At 42.0% G+C, this 23,920-nt stretch overlaps 1 protein-coding gene across 2 annotated transcripts in view; it reads right to left on the bottom strand.

Moving 5' to 3' along the window:
* The window catches only part of LOC138289596 (alcohol dehydrogenase 1-like), a 390,086-nt gene that overhangs the window by 360,413 nt on the left and 5,753 nt on the right, over positions 1 to 23,920 (bottom strand). For both annotated transcript variants that reach the window (XR_011202551.1, XM_069230186.1), the window contains exon 2: positions 16,739 to 16,840. Coding sequence is in view for 1 of the 2 variants with exons in the window: in XM_069230186.1 (XP_069086287.1) it covers positions 16,739 to 16,840 (102 nt within the window). In the remaining variant the exon portion in view is untranslated. The remainder of the gene's footprint in view (positions 1 to 16,738; positions 16,841 to 23,920) is intronic.

Consider the following 23,920-nt stretch of genomic DNA (forward strand, 5'->3'; position numbering starts at 1 on the left):
CAAACTTACAAAATACTATTTTATTTTGTAAGTTTGCATCGCTTTTGCGTAAAAAAAAGTATAAGTATGGACACCTCAAGGCCTCCAAACAACTATGCGTTGGCTTCAGCATCTACAGGATGAAATGCCTTACAGTGCCGACTGCGCCCATGCCCTGGAACATGCTGGTGTTGTTGCCTCACAAATGGGTGCTGGATGGGACTGTTTGGCAAAGTGACTTTGTTGTCCTTCATTGATGTTGCCTGTGATGACAGTGAGGCAATGTCACCTTGGGCTGGTGTTGTGCTTGGGTGATTGGCAATAGGAATGGGTTCCTCACCTGCTATGTTTGTGTCCTCCACTCCCTCTGCATTGGTGCCATCTGTAGGAAATAATGAGATTATGTTACTTTCCAATATGATGAGATATCAATGTGTATGTTATGGTAACAGTACCCCAATAAATGGATACATGAGACTCCTGTGCTGACTTGTTGACTGCATGTCCCACATTGCACTTTCATGGTATGTTTTTAACTAACTTGGGGAACAACCATCTGATGTATGATGTAGTTTTAGGTGAACCTGGACATAGATATAAGGTCTGAGATGTGACAATATTAAAACATTCACACTTACTTTGTGAGGTTCCAGGTGCTTGGCTGTCAATGTTCCTAATCTCCACAGCAGTCACAAGCTCCAGTGCGGTCTCAGCCACGGTCTCCAGTGAACTGGTTGGGGGTACAGTTAAGGGGGTCATCTCCTTTTGTCCAAGATTCAGACAGTCACGTTGGCATCTTTTCCATAGAACGCGACCTAAGATCATACCACTTTCATCTTTGGCATAGTGGGTGACTCCAATGGCATTGATTTGAACCTGCATTTCCTGCCAGATCATTTACTTCTGTGAGCCTGGGACTGTCATTAATGCCTTTCCAAAAAGTACTTTATGGCTCTCACAGCATTCTTTAGGCAGGATCTCCAACTCCTTTTTAGAACATTTTAATTTTCTTCTCCTTCCTTCAGCATCCTTTTCTCCACTTTGACTAGCCAGTGGTGATGGAGTTTCTTTGTGTTTTGAATACCTGTGCTGGAAATGTGAGCTGTACTCCACCTCTACTCCACATCCAGACAGGCTGGTTTCAGGCAGGTAGTGTGAGGTAATTCCTGGTTCAGAGGTGATTACCCATGACCAGGAAGTGTTTTTTTCTCTATTTGTGTTCGCGTTTGCAATTTGCGAATCCAGTCGCAATTTTGGAAATCGCTAGTACCGATTTCGAAAATTGTGATGCGACTTAGTAGCGACTCACAATTTGTGGGCTCAAATTGTAAATACATAAGAAATTGCAATTTGCTATTGGCAATTCACAGAGATTCACAATTAGGGAATCTCATATCTTTTTGCTCTTTCATCTAGCTCTTAATGTTGTGTTTTCATATCATTTTACGATGGGTTCAAGGATTCTGTGTAGAAATTGTAGACAGTTGAAAATAGACTCCCTAGGGATGGGATGATACAGTTAAGGGAAAATCATGCACATTTGAGGGCTATGTCCATACAAATATCTATTGCTTATGTGCTGATAAAAAGTTCCAATGTCTCATCTGCTTCTTTTTTAACGGTTGAAGGAATTAAGTGGCCAATATCAATGTCTAGCAGAGTATACTCCAAAGGGATCAAAACTGAAGATGTTTTGCCAAGTATTTTAATTTGGATGTCAGGACAACTATTAATCATCTGTGCCATTGATCTTGGGTGACTGGTGTTACTCCTATGTTGCTGAAATTCTGATTAGGACCTGGATTCATACTGAATAATTAGCATTCATCACTTAATTTGTTTTGATTTTTAATAGGAGAGTTTGTTTTTATTTTATTTCCCTTATGGACTGGGGAAGACCTTCTATAAAGCCAACAGATATTATTTTTTCTGCCCTCCTTTTACCCTTTGGGTTGAAGATTGCCTTTTCAGTATAATATACTGATTTCTTCGATTTTTTATTGTAATGGTGTCTTTTTTCAAATGTACTCTATCATTGTATTTCCAATTGAAAGGAATGTCTAAAGTCAAAAACAGTTTGTCTAATATGTAGTTCAAAGATTAAATATTCTTTAGAGGTCTCTCCTTAGCACAAAACATTAAATGGTTACTCTCTCCACCCACAAAGGCCTTCTGGTTTTTTCAAATAGAATGCCCGAGGGAGAGCAACTAAAAAACGTTTTTTCAACACCTCAAGACATTGGGTCCTCCTTGCAGTGAAAACAATACTAGTGATACCTGGTCACACGCATTGGATCCCAAATAACAGAGCCCAGAGTAAGTCTTAGTTCCTGATTCTGATCAGGGCTAAGAGTCGAAAACCATCCAAAAAACGCAAATGCACAGATAACCCAAGAGAGGAGCTAACTTCCTACCTCTGTGAGCCCTCTAACTCCACTTGAGCATTCACAATAGGATGAGGTGGTGTTAAACTACTGTTGCAGGTTCATGGATGGCTCCATAGGGGGAAAAGCTCAGTAGTCTGCAGCAGCCACTGCTCTGCGCACCATTAGAAGAACCATGAGCAGGAGCTGTAACCAGGTTGGAATCTAGATACAGCCAGGTGAATGGAGTTATGCATGTCTCCAGTCATGCATTTCTCTTATGCCTGCTGTTGCAATCAGCCAAAGCTGAATCAAAATGGGCAAACTAAACTGGGTTAGGCAGCTCTCTGCTCCAACACAGAGAAGTGGGACAAACAAACGGCATTAGAAGTGACCTACGTCTGAGTCACCTGTGGGTGGGCATGAGCATGGCACAATCATTTACAGAAGGAGAAGCATGAGCAGGATTCTTGGGACAGATCATGAGTGAAAGAGCAACATCTTGGTATCCCTAGTTCATCCTGAAGTGGTCTGGGGTTCTTTCTACTCTCACTTGCTTGGTGCAGTGTGGGCCTGCTGTTTATGTAGGACAGTCTTCAAAGTTAATAATTTGATTGTGGAGTGGTAAGGCAGAGTGTGCGCTCGCTGATCTGGCCTTTGGGTGGAGGAGGTGAAACATTCTTATTCTCTCAAACTCAATCTTGCCTGATATCCTACCCGTAGAGGAAAGATACTTGCATAAGATAAAACACCTAAATACACATTTTTGTGCCAGTATATCATTTTCATAGTTTTATTGAATTAGTTGTATCCTTCAGCTGTGTCCATAAAACTAGAACCTTGAAGAACATTTTTAACTGTACAGGTGACCTTCTGTCCTGATTTTCTTCTTGTTATTCCCATAATTATACTAAGTGACGGGTGGTCATCCTCCACCCTTCTCTTTGCCTAGCTCACTCTGCCTATCAATCGCCATGTATATTCCCCCCCTCTCTCTCATTCTCAACCCTCTCTTCTTTATCAATGTCTACAAAGCCTCTCTGAATACATCTCTGTACCACATCTGTCTACCTCTTCTTCATCAACTCAACTCACTCTGTACCTTTCTGTGCCTACCACTACATCTTTAACTCTTTACTTTCACTCTCTACCTCAACTCTTTCTCAAGCTCAAATTTTTATCTGTACTGTACTGCTGTTTCAATCTTATCTCCCTTTATCTCTCTTTTACCTACTTTACCTCTCTCAAACTCACATCTCTCTTCACCTCACCACTTTCTAGCTCTCTGTATCTCACCACTCTACCTATCCCTCAGCTGTTCTACCACACCACTCTGTACCTCAACTCTTTGTGGCCTTTTCAGAAAGTGCATTTTTTACTATGTATAGTAGCACTAATGCCAGTCACAAACCTACACGAGAAAGTCTCTGTCTGTACCTCTCCTATTGTTTATGTGCAGAGATTGCCACACTACTGCAGATATCTCATATGTATGCCTTTGTTACTGTAGTAAATATGGAAGGATCAAGGTGTTGTGGCTGAAAAATGAGGGGCACTTACTACAAAATATGAGCGGATAAGGGAGGAGCAAGAAGGAGTTAAAGGATGGGTTTTGAAGGGGTTACATGAGAAACATTCACCCACCCACAATGAGAAAGCCCATATGTATTCACACACTGTTCACATATAGTTACTACAACAACAAATGACCCAAAACAGTTGCAAATGTGCTACTGTTCAGAGCTGGAGTACGTTTACCCCCACCCACTGCCAAAAACTGGTCCTGCAGCACCGTCCATTAGAAAAGCTGGGGACATGTCAGTCTACACTTTTAAGAAACTTGTAAATGGTGAACAGTGTAAAGTAGTAATAGTAGTAGTCAAAAGTAGTAAAATTACTCAAAGGTGTAAGAGTACATTTTCTTACAGTAAATCTACTTATGTAGAGCTCCCTTTATTAATAGGCCCCTTTGCCTCTTTCTACCTCATTCATCTTGTTAACGTCCTTCGTGTCTACCTCTCTCTGCCTTACTTTAAAACATTAGTTATATTTCTCCCCACTTCTTCTTCTTTCCATCTCTATTTGTCTTTGTCGGGAAGTGCCATGTTTGGGAAGTCAATCCCTCAACCCCCACAATTTGCTCTAGATGTTGTAGGTAATGATTCTGAAAGTTCACTGGAGCCTGCTAACCAGGCAACAGTGCCAGTGCCCTCCCCCTAATTTGATAACTGTAAATTGGTATCCCCAATTGGCAAGTAAGTACTTTAACCCCCTTATAAGTCCCTTGTGTACGGTACCAATGGTACCTAGTGCATAGGTGTAAAAGGGGTCGCCAGGGCTTGAAGTACTGATTGCGCCACCCTGCATGACCCAAGCAAAATACTGACAGCAGTCCTGCAAACTGCTCGAACTCGACTGTGCCCAAGCCATGTGTTGAATAACCCAAGCACTGCAATTAATATATGTAAGTTACACCTAAGGTAGATCTCCAGAGCCCAGGAGGTGGGGTGCATTATATTAAAGGTGTGGACATGCAAGCTTGTATGTCCATACAGCGGCCTTTTTGGTAGAAGGCTACTGTGAGTGACTGACTGTCCATAGGATAACATGGGCTGGCACTCAGGCAAACCTGAGGTCGTAGCTCCTTTATGGTACCACCGAAATGGGTCATGTTTAGTATCAAAACCATAGAAATTCAGCAGTTATAGTTATAGTTCTTTCAAGTAACTATAACTCGTACCCTAAGGTAACTATAACGTGCATCCTCACAATGCACACCTAATTACCCCAGATATTACAGCAATCATGACAACTTCTATAACGTCCTTAAAACTATAAATTAAACATCAGCAGTCAATTTTTTTAAGGAAAAGCTATGCATGGCTGGGGACTGAGTTATAGTTACCTTAGGGCAGGAGTTATAGTTACTTGAAAGAACACTAACTGTAACTGCTGAATTTCTATGGTTTTGTACAAGTAAATTTAGAACCTAACTATAACGTCCCTGTAACCTCTTTTTTTTAGTGAATTTCTAAGTTTTTTTAAATTCTGTTTCCTAACTACAAAGTCCCTGTAACCTTTCTTTTTTTCAGTGAATTTCTCTGTTTTTTTAATGTATAGGTATTTTCATTATTATATGTTAATCCAACCATCATCTGTGAGTGGGTGTGTCAGTGTTTGAGTGGGTCTGGGCATGGGTGCATCAGTGTCTAAGTGGGTCTTTGAGTGAGTGCATGAGGGTCTGAGTGGTTCTGTGAGTGGGTGCATAAGGGTCTGAATAGGTCTGTAGTGAGTGTGTCAGATTCTGAGTGGGTCTGTGAGTGGGTGTGTCAGTGTCTGAGTAGGTCTAAGAGTGGGTACATGAGGGTCTGAGTTAGTCTGTGAGTGGGTGTGAGAGTGTCTGAGTGGGTCTGTGACTGGGTGCATCAGGGTCTGAGTGGGTTTGTGATTGAGTGCATCAGTGTCTGAGGGCCTGAATGGGTTTGTGAGTGGGTACATGAGTGTGAGTGTGTCTGTAAGTGGGTGTGTGAGGCTCTGAGTGGATCTGTGAATGGGTGCATCAGTGTCTGAGTGGGTGTGTCAAGTGTCTGAGTGGGTGTGAGAGTGTCTGAGTGGGTCTGTGACTGGGTGCATCAGGGTCTGAGTGGGTCTGTAAGTGGGTGTGTCAGTGTCTGAGTGGGTTTGTGATTGAGTGCATCAGTGTCTGAGTGGGTCTGTGAGTGGGTGTACGAGGGTCTGAATGGGTTTGTGAGTGGGTACATGACTGTGAGTGGGTGTGTGAGGCTCTGAGTGGATCTGTGAATGGGTGCATCAGTGTCTGAGTGGGTGTGTCAAGTGTCTGAGTGAGTATGTGTGTGTATAATGAGGGTCTGAGTGGGTCTGCGAGTGGGTGCGAGTGTCGGAGTGGGTCTGTGACCTGGTGTGTGAGGGCCTGAGTGACTCTGTGAGTGGGTGTCTCAGTGTCTGAGTGGGTCTGTGAGTGGGTCCTTGAGGGTCTGAGTGGTTCTGTGGGTGGATGCATGAGTGTCTGAGTGGTTCTGTGAGTGGGTATGTCAGTGTCTGAGTGGGTCTGTGAGTGGGTACGTCAGTGTCTGAGTGTGTCTGTGAGTAGGTGCATGAGGGTCTGAGTGGGTCTGTGAGTGGGCGCGTGAGTGTCTGGGTGGGTTTGTGAGTTGGTGCATGAGTGTCTGAGAGGGTCTGTAAGTGGGTGCGTGAGGGTCTGAGTTGGTCTGTGAAGGGGTGGGTCTGTGAGTGGGTGTGGCAGCGTCAGAGTGGATCTGTGAGTGGGCACATGAGGGTCTGAGTGGGACGGTGAGTGGGTGCTTAACTATAGGGTGAGGGTCTTAGTGGACTATAATTCGTGCCCCAAGGTAACTATAACTCACATCCTCCCCATGCACTTCTAATTACCCCACAAAGTACAGCACCCATGACAAGTTTGATAACATCCTTGATAATATCAATGTAATATTTGCAGCTTAGGAAAAAGCTGTGCATGGTGGGGGCACGAGTTATAGTTACCTTAGGGCACGTGTTATAGTTTCTTGAGGTAACTCTACCTATAACTGATTAATTTTTATGGTTTTGTACGCTTGAAATGTGAGCATAACTAAAATATCCCTCTAACCTTTGTTTTTTTCAGTTACTTCCTGGAAAGGTTCAGTGTGATTCATCAAGAGGGGACCAAGAAGATAAGGAGGCTCCAAAACTTAATTTACCCATGCAGTTTCCATATAGATTTTTGAACAGTACTACTGCCAAAACACCTAAATGGACTTACATCAGATTTGAAAGAAAGCTAGATCTTTACACAGGAAGCATGCTTTTTGGGATTTGGTGTTAATCCATTCAGTAGTTTTTGAGAAGTTAAGTTTCAAAATATTTGTACATCTGAACGGTTGGATTTGTGGGAGTCTGGCGGTCATGTGAAATTTAAAAGTAGAGCAGTCTGTTTGGTTTGAGAGGACTTGTATTCCCTTATGATCATCTTGTGGGTGCAAAATTGTCCTGTGTGTCCCATGGAGGCTTGTAGTCTGATTAACTGGCTGCAGCATGAAGAGTAATGTTGCTGCTGCCATTTCGGGACACAGGGTCCTGGTCCCTGTGTCCTGAAAAGTAAACCTAAACAAGGTATAAGAAGCAGGTAGGGATATCCTGACCCCTGGGCCTTTCCTGGGGGCAAATTTAAAACATATATATATTTTTGGGGATTTCGGTGATCCTGTGGGTGTATAGCAGGAGCTAGCTTGGACCCCTGGATTTCTGCAGGAGTTGCATGTGCTGCGCTGCCTTCCGCTACGTCTTGATTTAAAAAAAAGGAGATGTGGCCTGAGTATCTGTAGTGGGTCCCTGCACACAGCCCCAGGCATGGCTGTGGGGATGCCTGGGGTAAGGCATTGGCCTTAGGTATGTAATAAAATATTACTTAATTAAAAAAAAACTTTAGAAATTCACTGAAAATAAATTCTGAAATTTAACAATTATAGTTATTTCAAGTAATTACAACTCACTCTCTCCCCGTGCACTGCTTATGACCTCACATGTTACGACACTCACAACATTCTGTGACATCATTTATGCCTTTACTGATGACAACTGAACTGACATCATTGACAAGAACACTGTGCTTTATGGGGGTATGAATTATAGTTACTTGAAATAACTATAACCATTGAATTTCAGTGTTTTTTTGTTCAAAATCTTATTTTTAGACTGATATATTCACGTATTTATACTGTCACTTTAACCTTTGCTTTTTTCAATGAATATTTATATCGTATGTTGCAATAAATTTCATTTTGGGTGGCAAATGCTGGGCAGTTTGAGCTGTTTTGGGGTGGCCTGGATGTGGGAAGTACAATGTGTAATTCAATATTTGCTTCACACCACAAAGATTGATATTAGATAAAAATAGATAAAAATATTCACAGTTGTTCCAAACGGGGCACCAAAATATATTGTGCCTGGCCCCCAAATATCCTTATGATAACACTTTGGTCATCTAGAAGAACTTTTAGATAGAGGGCGCATTTTTGGATCACCTACCCCTTCTGGTATCAAGGGAAATCCTAGAATTGCAACTCCCTCTCCAATATGTATACAAGACTGCAGGTGGAATCCTGCCGGTATTATGCATGCATGGAAGTGGTAAAGGATTGCTCATGATTCCCATGTGTTTGGGATTGTGGATTTTTTAACTCCTCAGCCAAGTTGATTCTAGGAATCACTCAGGTGCCCCATGATACAGCAGTAATCAGACTCCTGTCCACTGCCCACGAACTCCCTGACCTCTATGCAGAGGGCATTGGAGTCTACCACCATGTCTGATTATGCTGGTTCCTCTGTTACCTTGCCGACGCCCTGTCTCTATGGATGTGTAGGCAGTAATGTGATTCTACCACCTGAAGTGTGGATTAACTACCTCTACTCCTGTCTTGTAATTGAAGACCAATCGTCAGATGGAGGAACCCTGGCAGAAGGATTCCTCTGCTTTCCCCAGAGAAAAGTGGAAGTGTCAGATGTCTCACTTTCTCTCCAGTGAGCAATGCTGTGTTGGACCGGCAATGTTAGGAGTCAGACATACCTGCCAGAGAATCTCTTATCTGCAGGTGATGCAAGATGGAGTCCTTCCCTTGTACCCCAAAATCAATATGCACAAACAATGGTTTGAATTTAACAAGTATATGATTTTTTATTTCATGACATTAGTCATTGAACCATATGACTCAGAATGATCATAATTATTATAAATAACTCAGTAGACAGTATACAATCAGAGCAAATTTTAGATAGGCCCCAATCATATTTTATCACCCAACCTTACCCAAAATATTGTACTTATTCATGTTTATGTTTTATTTGTGTAACAAGCCTTAATTATGCCAAGACATGTATAGTTTCTCCACATACCTTATCCTCTCATCGGGACAGCAGTCGGAAACTAGCCCTTCAGCATCTCACTTCAGCAGATAGCCCTTGTATTTAACCGCACACCTACAGGGATACCTTCTCTATCTTTGTCACTAATGCTGTCTTATGGAGTGGGGAGGGGCCACTTTTGCAGGGTTAATGTGCTAGAAAAATTTGCAAAAATGTGCCTCTGTGCAGAAGCAAACGGAAAATATTGAAGCTAATGCTATTTCTCTCTTCTTACTTCCAAAATGGATCTCTGCAAGTTCATATTGCCTTGGAGCCAGGTTTAAAACATGTGTGCACCTGCGAAGTGGAAAGTTTTCCTTCTCTGTCTTGTTAGTTTGAATGGTATCAGAAAATATGGAGGCCCAGGTTCACTATTGCTTTGCACCACAAAAGTAATGCAAACCCAGTGCAGAGGGTTTGGGTGGGATTTACTATCAAATGCAAACCAGGATTTGCTTTGCAAAGTATACTATAATAATAATGCAAACTTGCACCAGTGAAAATTGTCAGTATAGATGATGATGTTCTATTTACGTTCAGAGAATATGAATGGTTTTTGTGTCATCCATCAACAATATCACTCCGTTAAACTTCTTATGAACTACAGCCAAAGAACTTTAGAAATAGTGAGAACTAGTGATTAGAAAATGTGTACAAATTTGTGAAGGTACCCAAGATTGCCTTGATTTCTGTGGCTAACCGTACCAAAGTTATTATTTTTTTAGACATTCTATCAGAGAAGGTTTTACATCTATTACATTCTTATCTGACACAGTAACTTAAAGACAATTTATTGGTCTTAAATACATCTTATTATAATGATCAAATGTCATTTTGATGTGTAAATACTCTTCTCCCTACCAAGACAGCCTGCAAGTTTCTGTCTCCAACAGAAAAAGGTTAGACCCTCCTTCTGTTTTTTAAATTATTTTATCTCAGTTGATGTATGAATATTTGATGCAGCTCTCATAGATTTTCTCCCTGCTCATGTGCTTGTCTGGGATGGGAAGCTATCTGTTGTCTCAGAGTGCGCTGAATGGACACCACTGGGGTCAGCATTTTGTCCCTCAGTGGTGCTGGTAGAAACTGGGTCTCTAGTTGGCAGAGGTATGCACCCAAGTAGGGACCACAATCCTAGTCAGGGTAAGTAAGATACACACCGTAAATTAACCCATGCTCACCTGCTCGTAACCTGGCTTCGAGCAGTCAGGCTTAACGTAAGAGGCAATTCGTAAAGTATTTGTGCATCACAAATTACAGTAACACAATGAAAACACCACATAAAGACTCCAGTTTAGAAAACTAGAGAATATGTATCTGAGTAAAACAAGACCAAAACAACAAAAATCCAATAAATAGATCCTGAGATATGCAATTTTAAAGATTTAGATGCAAATACTGTCTAAAAGTACAAAGAGCCAACTGTATTTATCTGGTTGCACCGGACTGGGATAACGTCAAGAGTTCAGACAGACCTCAATAGAGTGTGGGCCAGATCGAGGGACCCACTTAAGCCCACTGAACACAGAACCTTAAATTCTGGTGCTTAGTCTGCGCTGCATTGCTTTGCAAGGCTTTGTGGTGGTTCCTGTGAGGACCACAGAGGGCAGAGCACCTTAGGCCCACCTCCAAGGTTCTGGGACTGGGGTAGGTAGACTCACAGATGGCAGAGCCTTGGTGCAGGAGTAAATTGATTGGAAGTCTTTTGTGTCCCTGAGACTTCAGAAAATAAGAGGCTAGTCAGATGGTCCTTGGAGTCACTCTGGGTTCTAGGTTGTAGAGATTTATGTCCAGTCTTTCTCACTCCCAGGCAAGAGGATAGCAGCCACAGGTCAGCACAGCAAACCAAGAGTCCAGCAAAGTGGCGATCCAGCAGAGTGTCAGTTCTTTCAGCAGCACAGCAGTCCTTCTTCCTGGCAGAGTATCCACTCATCCAGAAGTGTATTGAAGTGGTAGCGTCTGAGGTCCAGTATTTATAATTTGGTGTCATTGTTCTGGAAGGTGGGAGAAGCTTCTAGAGGCATGCCTTTGAAGTGCACAGATGCCCTATCTGTCCTGACCTGGCTCCAAGCTGGCTGGAGTGACAATGTAGGGTTGTTAAGCCCTATTGTGTGTGGACAGGGCAAGCTTATTCAGGTGTGAGTGAGTCAGTACTAAGTTATGCCCCCTATAGCCAGTTAATGGCCCATGAAGGCATATCAAGTCACATCTAATCTCTCATATGTGTAGAGGGAGTGCACAAGGCCCAGCTGTCACCTACCCCAGATGTGTATTGGAGACAGAAGGTAGAAACACAGGGCTAAGAGCAGAAAACTTCTAACTTGTTAAAAGTGGCATTTTTTAAATTGTAATGATAAATTCGACTTTACCATTAAAGAGGATTTATAATTACAATTCCACAGGTTCTAAACATGACAGCTCCACCTCCTTCCATTCAGAAATTACATGTAGTAAATGTATTAAGGAATCCCCAATGTTATTCTATGAGAGGGGAAGGCTGTGCAACAGTGAAAAACTAATTTGGGAGTTCTTCACTACCAGGACATGTAAAACTAAAAAGTATATATCCTGCCTCTTACTTACAGAGCACCCTGCCCTATGGACTACCTAGGGCCTACCTCAGGAGTGTCTTATGTGTAATAACAGGGGGGGTTAAGGCTTGGCAAGAGGTCTTAAATGCCAAATCAGCATGGCAGTGAAAATGCACAGACAGTCTCTGCAGTGGCAGACCTGAGACATGTTTAAAGAGCTACTTAAGAGGGTGGCACAATCAGTGCTGAAAGCCCATTATTAGCATTTAATTTACTGGCCCTGGGCACATGTAGTAAACTTTACTAGGGACTTATAAGTAAACATGTCAGTTGTGGATTAGCCAATTATACCATGTTTTAAAGTACAGAGCACCTGCACTTCAGCATTTGTCAGCAGTGGTAAAGTGCCCAGAGTCCTAAATCCAACATCAACAAATTCAGCAAAAAGTGGAGGGAAAAGGCAAAATGTCTGGGGATGACCCTGCAGGAAGTCAAGGTCCAACAGGTGTGCTTTGTGTATACACGCAGTGAGAAAAGCTGACATAGGATTCTTTTCACTTCTCACGAGATGAGACTTGATAACCTGGCAAACTACATAAATGGAATCACTGCTGTTAGCATGGTCATTTTAATGCTTTGTTGCTATGGAGAGAAGAAAGTACACTGAAAAGAGCCACAATATAGCCACAGGACCAGAGGTCTATGACATCCTGACTCCAACTAGGAATGATTTAGAGTCAATGATTAAAGAGCCTATAGATTCAGATCTTAATGAGCCCAAACAAAGAAACAATGTCTTGTTCCGGATATATAAAATATCCTGGATCTTTGCTTAATTAGCCTTTCCTATTGTCAGCACCTGGGCTAGAAACTCTGATGAACTGGTACCCCTGGTCATTTCTTACCCATATAGCAGTAGTTTTCCAGATAGGATAGTTCTTTATCCAGACCCAAAATTCAGACCTAAGGTACAATCAAGATTCCATTTCTCTGAAGAGATTGTTTATCCAGTATTTAAAACACCATATGATATTTTTAGTGATTGAGCTTTGAATATTAAGAGAGTTTTGTTATTAAACGTAGAGGAGATTAAGAGGTTTAATCTATCAAATTCCCTATTTGTTCTCTGTGCTTCAGGCAACAGTGCTAAGAAGGTCCATCAGGACATATTGCAAGCCTATAGCTGAGGGTAGGGCTATTCCAGAGAATATTCAGGGCTGTTCCATGAGGACAATTTCTCAGTTATTTGCTGAAGCAGTCATGTTGTCTACAACACATACTTTTTTTAAATCAAAACAGATCCCAATTGGATAATTTTATCTCTGAATCTGGAATTCTGAAATTAGCAATGAAGTGATTGCTCCTAATACATCTCACAGGAGCATGTTATTAATTGTTGGTGACTTTATTGTAAGGTTTGGAAAATCCTCAAGCAGTGAAGACTGCAACAAGAAGGACAGGTGATAAAGAACATATTGCTCACCAGTAATCTTCATTACCCTGAGCCAAAGCCCTCCTCGTTCCAGTCCTATACACTTCTTTCCTCCTCTGTCACTTCCAATTATTCTAATCAGTTTGTTCCTAGGGGAGGGTATTCATACCTCATAGTGATTTAAATTAGAGAAAAAACTATGCAATGCATTGTGTGTGTTTTTTACAGAGTGTGAAGAAATCTGTCCAGAGGGTCCTCTCTTCCAGCAATGAGGAGTATTATGGTTTGGGGTAAAGAAGATTATTGGTAAGTAATATGTTCATTACATGCCTGCTTCCAAAAAACAAAATCTTGTCGATTCTTACACAAATGGCAGAATATTCAGCAAGCAGGGTAACATTGTGCTAAAGATGTGGCAGGCCATAGCCAATGTATGACTTCTGAATTTTACTGTCCATGTCAGGGCTGTCTCTATCCCATCCCTGAAACTGAGCAGTCCGACTTGTCAAGTCGTAGTAGGTATGATTTTAAGGCATTGCAGAGGTGAAGATACTTTATTGTAACCACAAAGTACACCCACGACATACAGCGACCAGCCAGCTCAGATCACAGTGACAACTGAGATAGAATGCTGGAGCCCTCATCTGGATGCCCATAAATGGAAACACAAGGCTCCTTCAAACAATAAAAACAACACCATGCACAAAGCATGCCACATCACCTCCCCTCCCTAAAAAAAAAAAAAAAATACAGTTTACATGTATATAGCTAACCATATAATAAACATACCTAGTTTCAAAATGTAAAAAATATTATAACACAATTACAGTACATGCATAACACAACTAATACTCAAAATGAAAAATGTATAACATATAGTAGATAACAAAATCTTTGAATCTATTTGGCACTTTCACCTCATGTGAACTAGATCTTGCAGAGTGAGTCATGGATATAGCACTATCACTAGAAGCACAACTATCACACCCTATTTGACCTTCAACTGCAGACTGTAGCCATTGTGACCAATCTAGATCACAACCAGAAAACGTCTTCACATCTATTATATTGGCCTGTTGTTGTGTTAATTTCACCAACTGTCTCATGTTCCAGCACTCTTTTTTTCTAGTACAACTGCACCTTTGCCAACCCTGCAGACCTTAGCAGGAGATAAGAAAAATGAATCACCCTTCCAAATCTTACCAGGTTTCTTGATCAATACATTGGCCCTGATTCTGACCCCGGCGGTCTGAGACCGCCGGGGCCAGGGTCGGCGGGAGCACCGCTAACAGGCCGGCGGTGCCCCGCAGGGCATTCTGACCGCGGCGCTTTGGCCGCGGTCAGATTTGGAAAACCGGCGGTCTCCCGCCGGTTTTCCGCTGCCCTTGAGAATCCTCCATGGCGGCGGAGCGCGCTCCGCCGCCATGGGGATTCTGACACCCCCTACCGCCATCCTGTTCCTGGCGGGTCTCCCGCCAGGAACAGGATGGCGGTAGGGGGTGCCGCGGGGCCCCTGGGGGCCCCTGCAGTGCCCATGACAATGGCATGGGCACTGCAGGGGCCCCTGTAAGAGGGCCCCATTCTGTATTTCAGTGTCTGCTTTGCAGACACTGAAATACGCGACGGGTGCCACTGCACCCGTCGCACCTTCCCACTCCGCCGGCTCAATTCTGAGCCGGCGTCCTCGTGGGAAGGTTGATTTGCCCTGGGCTGGCGGGCGGCCTTTTGGCGGTCGCCTGCCAGCCCAGGGCAAATCCCAAAATACCCTCAGCGGTCTTTCGACCGCGGAGCGGTATTTTGGTGGGGGAAGTCTGGCGGGCGGCCTCCGCCGCCCGCCAGACTTAGAATGACCCCCATAGTCACCAATGTCTATGTCAACTCTTGCCTTGAGCATGACTTTTATCAAAATTTTACTTTATTTTAGCTTGATTTGTAACTACCTTTGCAGTGACAGCAGCAGTGACTTTACAATGATCATTATCCTGAGTTTTATGTTGAGAATGTTCGTCCAACCAGGTCCAAAATAACTCAGAATGACCCTTCCTGCCTCTCAATAACTGAAAAAAGGGTAAATGCAGGAATGCAATTTGGTAAAGGGTATATTGCATGGTTGTGGCCGGCAAGGTTTTGGGACAAATGTTGAAGTAGAAGAAATATTGCACTTACCAGTGGTTGATGGGGGATGCAGATGTGTCAAGGGACCCAAAGCCACACACTGCCTCTGGCTCCAATGTGGTTTCTACCATCACCTTCGCTGATGGGGTGGTACATTAGATGGTCCTCCTCCTGTTCCCTGGGTGTCCTGCAGCTGTGCTGCAACCCTCTCCTTGGCTCGGGATCACAGATCATCCCAACTTTTCTTGATCTCTTCAATTGGCCTGTCTGCAACACCCAGGGCATTGACTCTGATCTGTATGTCCTTCAAGATCTTATGTTTGTCAGACTCAGGGACAGTCTGAGGCAGCCAACCAAAGAGCTCATTGTGGTGGTTGCAACATTCCTTAGTGAGGTTGTCCAGTTCCCTCTCTGAGAACTTGAGTTTTCACCTGTTCTCCCCTGCTGCCTCCTCCTTCAGTTGGCTGCACATTGCAGTGTGTGGATTCAAGGTTGCCAGTGGTGTAGAACTGTGCTGCAAGACTCAACCATGTGCTGTGCAGGATTCTCCTGGGCCACCACTTCCTGTTTAGAGGTTCTTGCAGTGTACCAGAAAGTGTATCGGCACTTTTTAAAGCTGTAGTTTGTATTTTCAACCGCAGTCATAATTCATGATCATGGTCGCAATTTGTGAGCAGGTACCGACTCACAATTTGCAAGTTCAGTAATTGTGATGCCACTCGTTTCCGAGTCATATTTTGGAGGCCATAATTGTATGCCCATTCGAAATAGCGCCCTGCAATTTGCGAGTCATAAATTATTACAAATTGCGAATCGCTATTTACCGCGGTTGTACATCGGGTCCAACATGTAGAGACAATTAAATAAGTCTGGTTAAGAAGGAACACATGCAAAACTAGGAGATATCCTATTAGAAAGAAGCCTGACAATGCAGATGGGGCTAGTAACCACAGTTACGGGTTCCATCGGAATTATAATTTTTTCCAAAATACCACGTGTAGTTTCAAAAAAAGTTTTTTATGTTATCTCCATCCCAAAGGTATAGGAACCCTTGGCAATGGTAATTCATTGGAGTGAAAAAAAGAGGGATTATTACAGACTACTTTAAATGAGGGGCTTAGCCACTTTATCATGCGCACTGTAGTACTGGAACACATATCTTTAGAACTGCAGGAAAAAAGATCTGTGCAGCAACACATAACTCATATTTAAGTTTGATGTTTGAATACGTGTTTTTAATCGTACTCTGATGTTACTACAGTCTCAATCTTATTGTTTCCAAAATAGCCAAATAAATAAAGAAATAGCAAAACAACCAACCAACATTCACTGCGGTAATTATATAGGGAACACTCATCTAAAAATATTCACACGATTATAAAATGTTATTAACACAGTACCTTAATACGGACTTCTTTGGCTTTTGGTGGAGCAACTTCCACTTCCTCCATTGAGAGGGGTTTGTTGGGTTCCCAGGAAACAGCCCCTTTGCATGTGATTACCTAGAAAATAAGGAAAGAAACGGAGCCGTAACTAAGTACTACAACCAGTACACTAGTAACACAACACTGCTGTTTACTGGCTCCTGATCTAACATGCAAGTACACTGTCAGAATAAGATCTAAGGCACACAGTGTAAGAGAGTAAAATTGTGACAGTGACAAAAAGGAGCACACTAATACGTATTTAAAGCAACTCTACTAATAAACATTCATTTGTTTCCTAATACAGTCTAAACTTAAAAGTCCACTTTATTTAGCATAACACATTTGACATAAGGTAAACACTATTTACTACCTCACAGATTGTCTGTACAATTTGTGCTAAACTTCTTTCTGTTTAATTTCGTTCTGCACATTTTTCACCCCCTGCATTCTAGATTTTGGGTAATAAATCTGACCTTTTTTGGAGCAGTGCGGGTGATGGGAGTTCATGGGGGAAGCAGAGGTTACTAGGCCTCAACTATGGTGGTGGAGGTCATTTGCCTCTAATGTCCGGAGGCTCATCCTACTGTGACTCTGCAGAATGGGCCAAGTACAAATCCTTCAGGACTTGACTCTCAATTGTAGCAAAAGCAAGCTGCCACAGGCTTCCTAAGGAGGTAGTGTGGGGAGCTCAAGCTTAGCACTTGAAAAACTCAAATTAGCGTAAAAAGAACTAGATGTCCAAGTTTAAGAAAAGTGGCTGTGCATTATGTGCAGCACCACGTTTTTTGCGCCCATGGCGCGGATTATTGACAATAGCTATTGTAATACATTGCAGGTTTCACACCAAAATTGTTGCCGCTAATCCTGCATGGCACATAGGGGCCCACTATAAATAATGGAATGCCCTTCTTTTAACGCCTGCTCTGTCACAGCCCAGACTCGGCGACTCGGCTCCCCTGATCTCGGTTGCACTGCACAAGTCCTGCCTTGAACTGCAGTGGGACAGACTGCTGCCCTCCAACACTGAGGCCTGCAAATTCTGGTCTATGGTCTTCCTCTTCTGATACAGTCCACAACACTGGGGTCATGCTGCATCTAACTCCTCAAATAGTCAATCCACCTGCAGGCCTGGCAGGTTCATTGTTTTCTCAGCTGGCACACTGGCTTCTAGGTGCTTTCAAAACTTCTCAGGTAATGTCCTCTTACCAGCAATCGTCTAAGCACCCTGTGGAACACTTTTTCCTTCCTTCGAAGTGTAACAACAAGTGAGTCAGTGGGTTCGACGTTTATACAGTAAAAGAGATGGGAGATGTGGATCCACTCTCTGTACTTTCAGAACCAAAAACATGCAGTTTTTTTTCTAAAAGCAGTCTAACATAATAGGCAGAAATATTTTTCTCAAAAAAGCAGTGTACTACTTGGTTCAAGGAAGTGGAGAAAAAACCTACAACTTCCAATATGCATGACGTTGTGAAATGAATACTAGGGGCCAGAATAGGACTTCTTTCTGTTAAAATCGTGTGATCTGCTAATGACAGCTAGACATGTGTTTTTAGGTCGAGCGTTAGTGTTCGGCCTGCTGTATACTTAAGTATACAATAGAGTGAGTTCCAATGTTCTGATTTGTTAGTTGCAGTGTCCTTCAAAAATCCGTGCTTGCTAGTGGTCAGTTCTGCCTCTTTGTCCTGCCTTTTTTCATTTTGGGAGCACCACAAAGTACTGTGTAATTACGCTGTGTCCTATTTATCTCTTCTGTAAGGGACTTTTTTTTGGCATTTGCCTGTTTCACCTCGACAGTGTGGGTGCTTGTTCAGTCTCTCCTCCTCACCACCTCCCTCTGTAAACATAAAGCAACAGCAGAGGGGGCTTTTCCAGGGCCAGCTCACCCTCGCTCTCTTCCTTTTGTTATTTTCAGTCTGTCTGGCAATAAAAATCCAGTCAGTAATTTACAATGCTCTGAGCTCTAACTCAGCAAACACAAGACTATTGTATTCCAAATGTTTGTTCTGAAGTGTAGCGCTATGGAAATGCAGTTTAACGGGCACGCTGAGCACGTTATTTATGGCCTTAACAAACGTGGCTTAACAAGAATTACTGACTTCACCCGACTGAACTTATCTCCTGGTGAAAGGGCGCTTTGCATCTTCAAAGCGGTACCTCAGCAGCGGAAATCAGTTACATTTTCAGACAAACTCCAGGGGGCCCTAAACATTAAGCCACAAATGAGTATCACCCGCCAGGATCTGTCTTGTTCATGAGACACTCAACACTGCTTAAGAAACCCTTAACTCCTACCCCGAAGCGAACCAAGCACAACATTCTGCGAAGCAAACAGCAGCAGTCCTGGGTACTTCACGCGCAAAAAACGCACGGAGAAGTTTTATTCAGAATAAACAAATCAGAATGGACGGTTTGCTATGAACTACATCGCGACAGGAGAAAGGAATTTTGGAAATATTGCCACAATCACCTAAGAAACATACTGCTTCATGGATGTCCAGCATGAACAGCCGCTGCTACCCCTGGTTTGAACTATCCTTGGCCTCAGACGTCACGGCCGATGTCGTAAACACATGAATACACAAGGTTTTATATTTACTTTCTGTATTTTTGCATCCTTGCCCCACCGAAGCCGCCGACCTTACACACACGTCAGGCAACAGAGGGCGGAGTGGGGGGTCAACTCTCTTACGTCATTTAGATCAAAGGGTCCTTGCGATAACTTCATTATCTTTTGTTCCAGCGCGATCTCGCTTGCTCTCTTTTGTTACTGCACCCCCTCTCGATCCCATCTGTCAGTTCCCCTTCTTTAACTCTCTCCAGTCATTTTTCTCCCTCTTGTGACTGATTCTTGCTATATCTTTCTCTTCTCGCTGCCCCCGTATTGTCACTTTATTTTTGTCTTCTGCCGTCTCCTCGCTTGCTAGGAAACACTGATCACAGCTACCTCATTCTATTGTTGCTCCATCTCTCTGTTACTGCCCCTCTGTGTTCTGTCACTGTCCAACTCGTTTTCCTATCCCCAGAGCCGAATCTCTCTATTTTCATTTCCCGTACCACTCTCTCTCTCTACAGTTACGGCACTTCCTCTCTTTTGTCATTGCCATCTCTCCTATTGTTTCCTCTACACATTTCCTAGTTTCTTAAATGTCGTGTTCTCTTAACACTTTCCAAACGGAACCAAAGTTACCCAAATGAACGTCGACCTCTTGATTAAAAGGGTGGTACTTGGCACACTTGCACAAGAAAGGAGCACCCCCTCCCCTCAGGCCCCCTCCGGTGCCTGTTGTATATTTAATCCTGCGCTTGGAGGCACAGTCACCGTCTCTCTTAATAAGAACTTACAATTCCATGTTGCAAACCCGCCATTCGCATTTGCACTGGAGTCACAGGACGTGCCGGCCATTTGAATTCAGCAGTAGGGCCGGTACAGAAATGGAATCAAAAATATCTATTTTTATTCTACTGTTTTGTTTTTTTATTGAAGAGTGACTATTATGTTTTTACGGATAGGGGATGAGCAGGTGCGACAGTTTTGGTAGGCCCTGCCATTGACACAAGGGGAAAAGAAGAGATGGCCTGAGGCACGTATTCTACTTACTGTTTTCCTGAACATTACTCAGTTGACCCCAAAAGGAGGGAAAGCACGTGGGAGGCTTTGTAAATCAGTGAAATGGCAGAGGAGAGATATTAACAGACACTATAGCTGAGAAACCAAGACCAAAAAATAAATGCGGCATTGCATGTTCTTTTGAGTGGATTGTATAACTCATTAGCAACAGAAATGGGAACAAAAGCAGACCATGAAGTCACAAAAGATCTAGGGCAGAAACAGTTTGCAGTAGTAATGAGGGGGGAAGACCAGAGCTGGAGACCAAGCTGATGGGCTGTTGTGTAAAAGGTAGGCATGGAGTAGAAGAGTGTTAATTGTCTGATACCTCCCACCTGGCAGAACATATATCCATTTCATTTTTAAGTCGAGCGTGCAATCTCTCTGACATTTTGTAATCTGTGGGCTTTAATCCACGGCCACCGCACGTCCATCACTTTCACTTGTTTCAGAAATCCTTTGTTATCATTGGTAAATGCTTTACGTTTGTCCCTCCTTCGGGCAATTTTGTTACTCTCTTGGCCATCAACATAGTTACATGGATAATTACATGTTTTCAGATAGGTTTGACTGTGAGCAAACTTATTTTTCCTTTTGTGTCTCTCCTTCGCGCTAATGCTCAAGGCAGCCATAGTGCTTTAAATTGGCTTGCTTATGTCAACTGTTTTACTTTTCATTTTCAATTTATGTGGCAAGAAAAGTCCAGTTAGGAACTTACAATGCTAATAGCTCTAACTTGAGCAAATGCGAGACCCATTGCATTGCAAATGCTTGTTTTAATCTGGTGGCATGTTTAATGAACACACTCAATTTCTTCCATAAAATTATCAAGGTGCTTAACTGTGTAAAACTGTGACCTGCTAAAGACGTGGTGCAGTAAGGGCTCGGCAACAGTATCCCAGACTTCAAACAAAATAAGAAACAGGCCCCTATTACCTGAGGTGCCAACTGCATTCCAGGTCTCTTTACAAGCTTGGTGCTAGGCAACCGCTATCACCCGACAGGATCAATCAGAGCACGCTGCCTATTTCAAAGGCATCAACCACAGACCAGCAAAGAGAGGCAGAGGTGAACTGAACAGCATACAACAAGCGTGCGTTGCACAATCATCACAAATAGTAACACTGGCTTTTAATGATTGTGTGAGCATTGCTGTGGAAAGCAGTGAGAGGACTGCATTCCTTGATATTTGCTGATAAAGCACTCAACACATAGCATCCTGTGCCACACAAAAGTAATGGTAATATGTTGGGCAACTTGAAGTGGTTTTTACAGTTGTAAAGGGCTAAGCGTGGTTTATGTGGCTTCACGATGTACTCAATAAGTTACGTTGTAAAGCTTCCCTTATTAACCATGCGCAATACATAGTCAATGTGTGGTAAAGCAGTAAAATGTCTGGCATTAATTTAGATTTTTATTTTGTTTCTGATCCGCTTCAGCTTCTTCCATCACTTACTCTTCCTGTGCCGTCCCATCTACCCCGTCATGCCCTTCCATAACACTGTTCACCCACTCCCACCAACACCCTTCCAAGGTCGCTGCTTATTTTAATGTACATTGATGAAGCGCAACATAGATATTGGAGCGCTTTGCATGAACACCAGTTGCATTACACAAGGTCATATTTATTTTATATGCACAGCATAACACAACATAGAATAACATAACACAACATAGCATAACATAATACTGCATAGCATAACATAACACAAATAGCATAACATAACATAACACAACATAGCATAGCATAACAACACAACATAGCATAGTACAACATAATACAGCATAGCATAACATAGCAACATAGCATAGCATATTGCAACATAGCATAACATAGCACAATGTAACACAACATAGCATATCATAACAAAACAGAACACAACATAGCATAGCATAACACAACATAATACAACATAGCATAGCATAACACAAATAGCATAGCATAACATAGCACAACATAGCATACTACAACATAACACAGCATGGCATAACGTAGCAACATAGCATAGCATATCGCAACATAGCATAACATAGCACAATGTAACCCAAACTGCATACCATAACAAAACAGAACACAACATAGCATAGCATAACACAACATAATACAACATAGCATAGCATAACACAACATTGCTTAACACAACATAGCAGAGCAGAGCATAACACAACATAACAATATAACACACATTGCATAAGAAAAACAGAACACAACACAACATAGCATAGCATAACACATCATAGCATAACACAACATAGTATAACATAACACAACAGAGCATAGCATAACATAAAGGAATATAACACAACATAGCATAGCATAACATAGTACAACATATTATAACATAACAGAACATAATGCCTCATGGAAAACATAAAACATAACATAACATAAAACAATATAACATAATATAACATAGAATACCATAACATAAACCAGCATAACACAACATAGCATAACATAACAAAGTATAGCATACCATAACACAACATAGCATAGCATAACACGACATCACACAACATAGTATAACACAACATAGCATAGCATAACATAACACAACATACAACGACATAACATAGCATAACATAACACAGCATAGCATAACACAACATAGCATAACATAAGACAACATAAAACAGCATAGCATAACATAACAGAACATAGCATAACATAACACAGCATAACACAACATAGCATAGCATAACATAACACAACATAACATAGCATAACATAACACAACATAGCATAGCATAACACAACATAGCATGCATAACATAACAACACAACACAACAAGGCATAACACAACATAGCATAGCAGAGTATAGCATAACATAACACAACATATCATGACATAACACAACAGAACGCGACATAGCAAAGCATAACATAAAACAACATAACATAATATAACATAGCATAGCATAACATAAAAGAGCATAACACAACATAGCATAACCAGTATAGCATATCATAACACAACATAGCATAACATAACACAACATCACACAACATAGCATAACATAACACAGTATGACACAACATAACATAGCATAACATAACACTACATAACACAACATAACATAGCATAACATAACACAACATAGCATAACACAACATAGCATAGCATAACATAACAACACAACATAACATAGCATAACATAACACAGCATAGCATAGCTAGCATAAGACAACATAAAACAGTATAGCATAGCATAACATAACACAACTTAGCATATCGTAACACAAAATAACATAGCATAGGTTAACACAACATAGCATATCACAACACAACATAGCATAGCATAACACAACATAGCATAACACAACGTAACACAACATAGCATAGCATATATAACAACACACCATAACCTAACATAATATAACACTGCATAGCATAGCTTAACATAACACACCATAAGACAGCATAGCATAACACAACACAACATAGCATAACATAACACAACATAACATAGCGTAACATAACACAACATAGCATAGCACAACAGAACATAGCATAACATAACACAACATAGCATAGCATAGCAT

Source organism: Pleurodeles waltl, chromosome 1_1 (genome assembly GCF_031143425.1).
Source record: "Pleurodeles waltl isolate 20211129_DDA chromosome 1_1, aPleWal1.hap1.20221129, whole genome shotgun sequence".
In the NCBI taxonomy this organism is placed as follows: Eukaryota; Metazoa; Chordata; class Amphibia; order Caudata; family Salamandridae; genus Pleurodeles; species Pleurodeles waltl.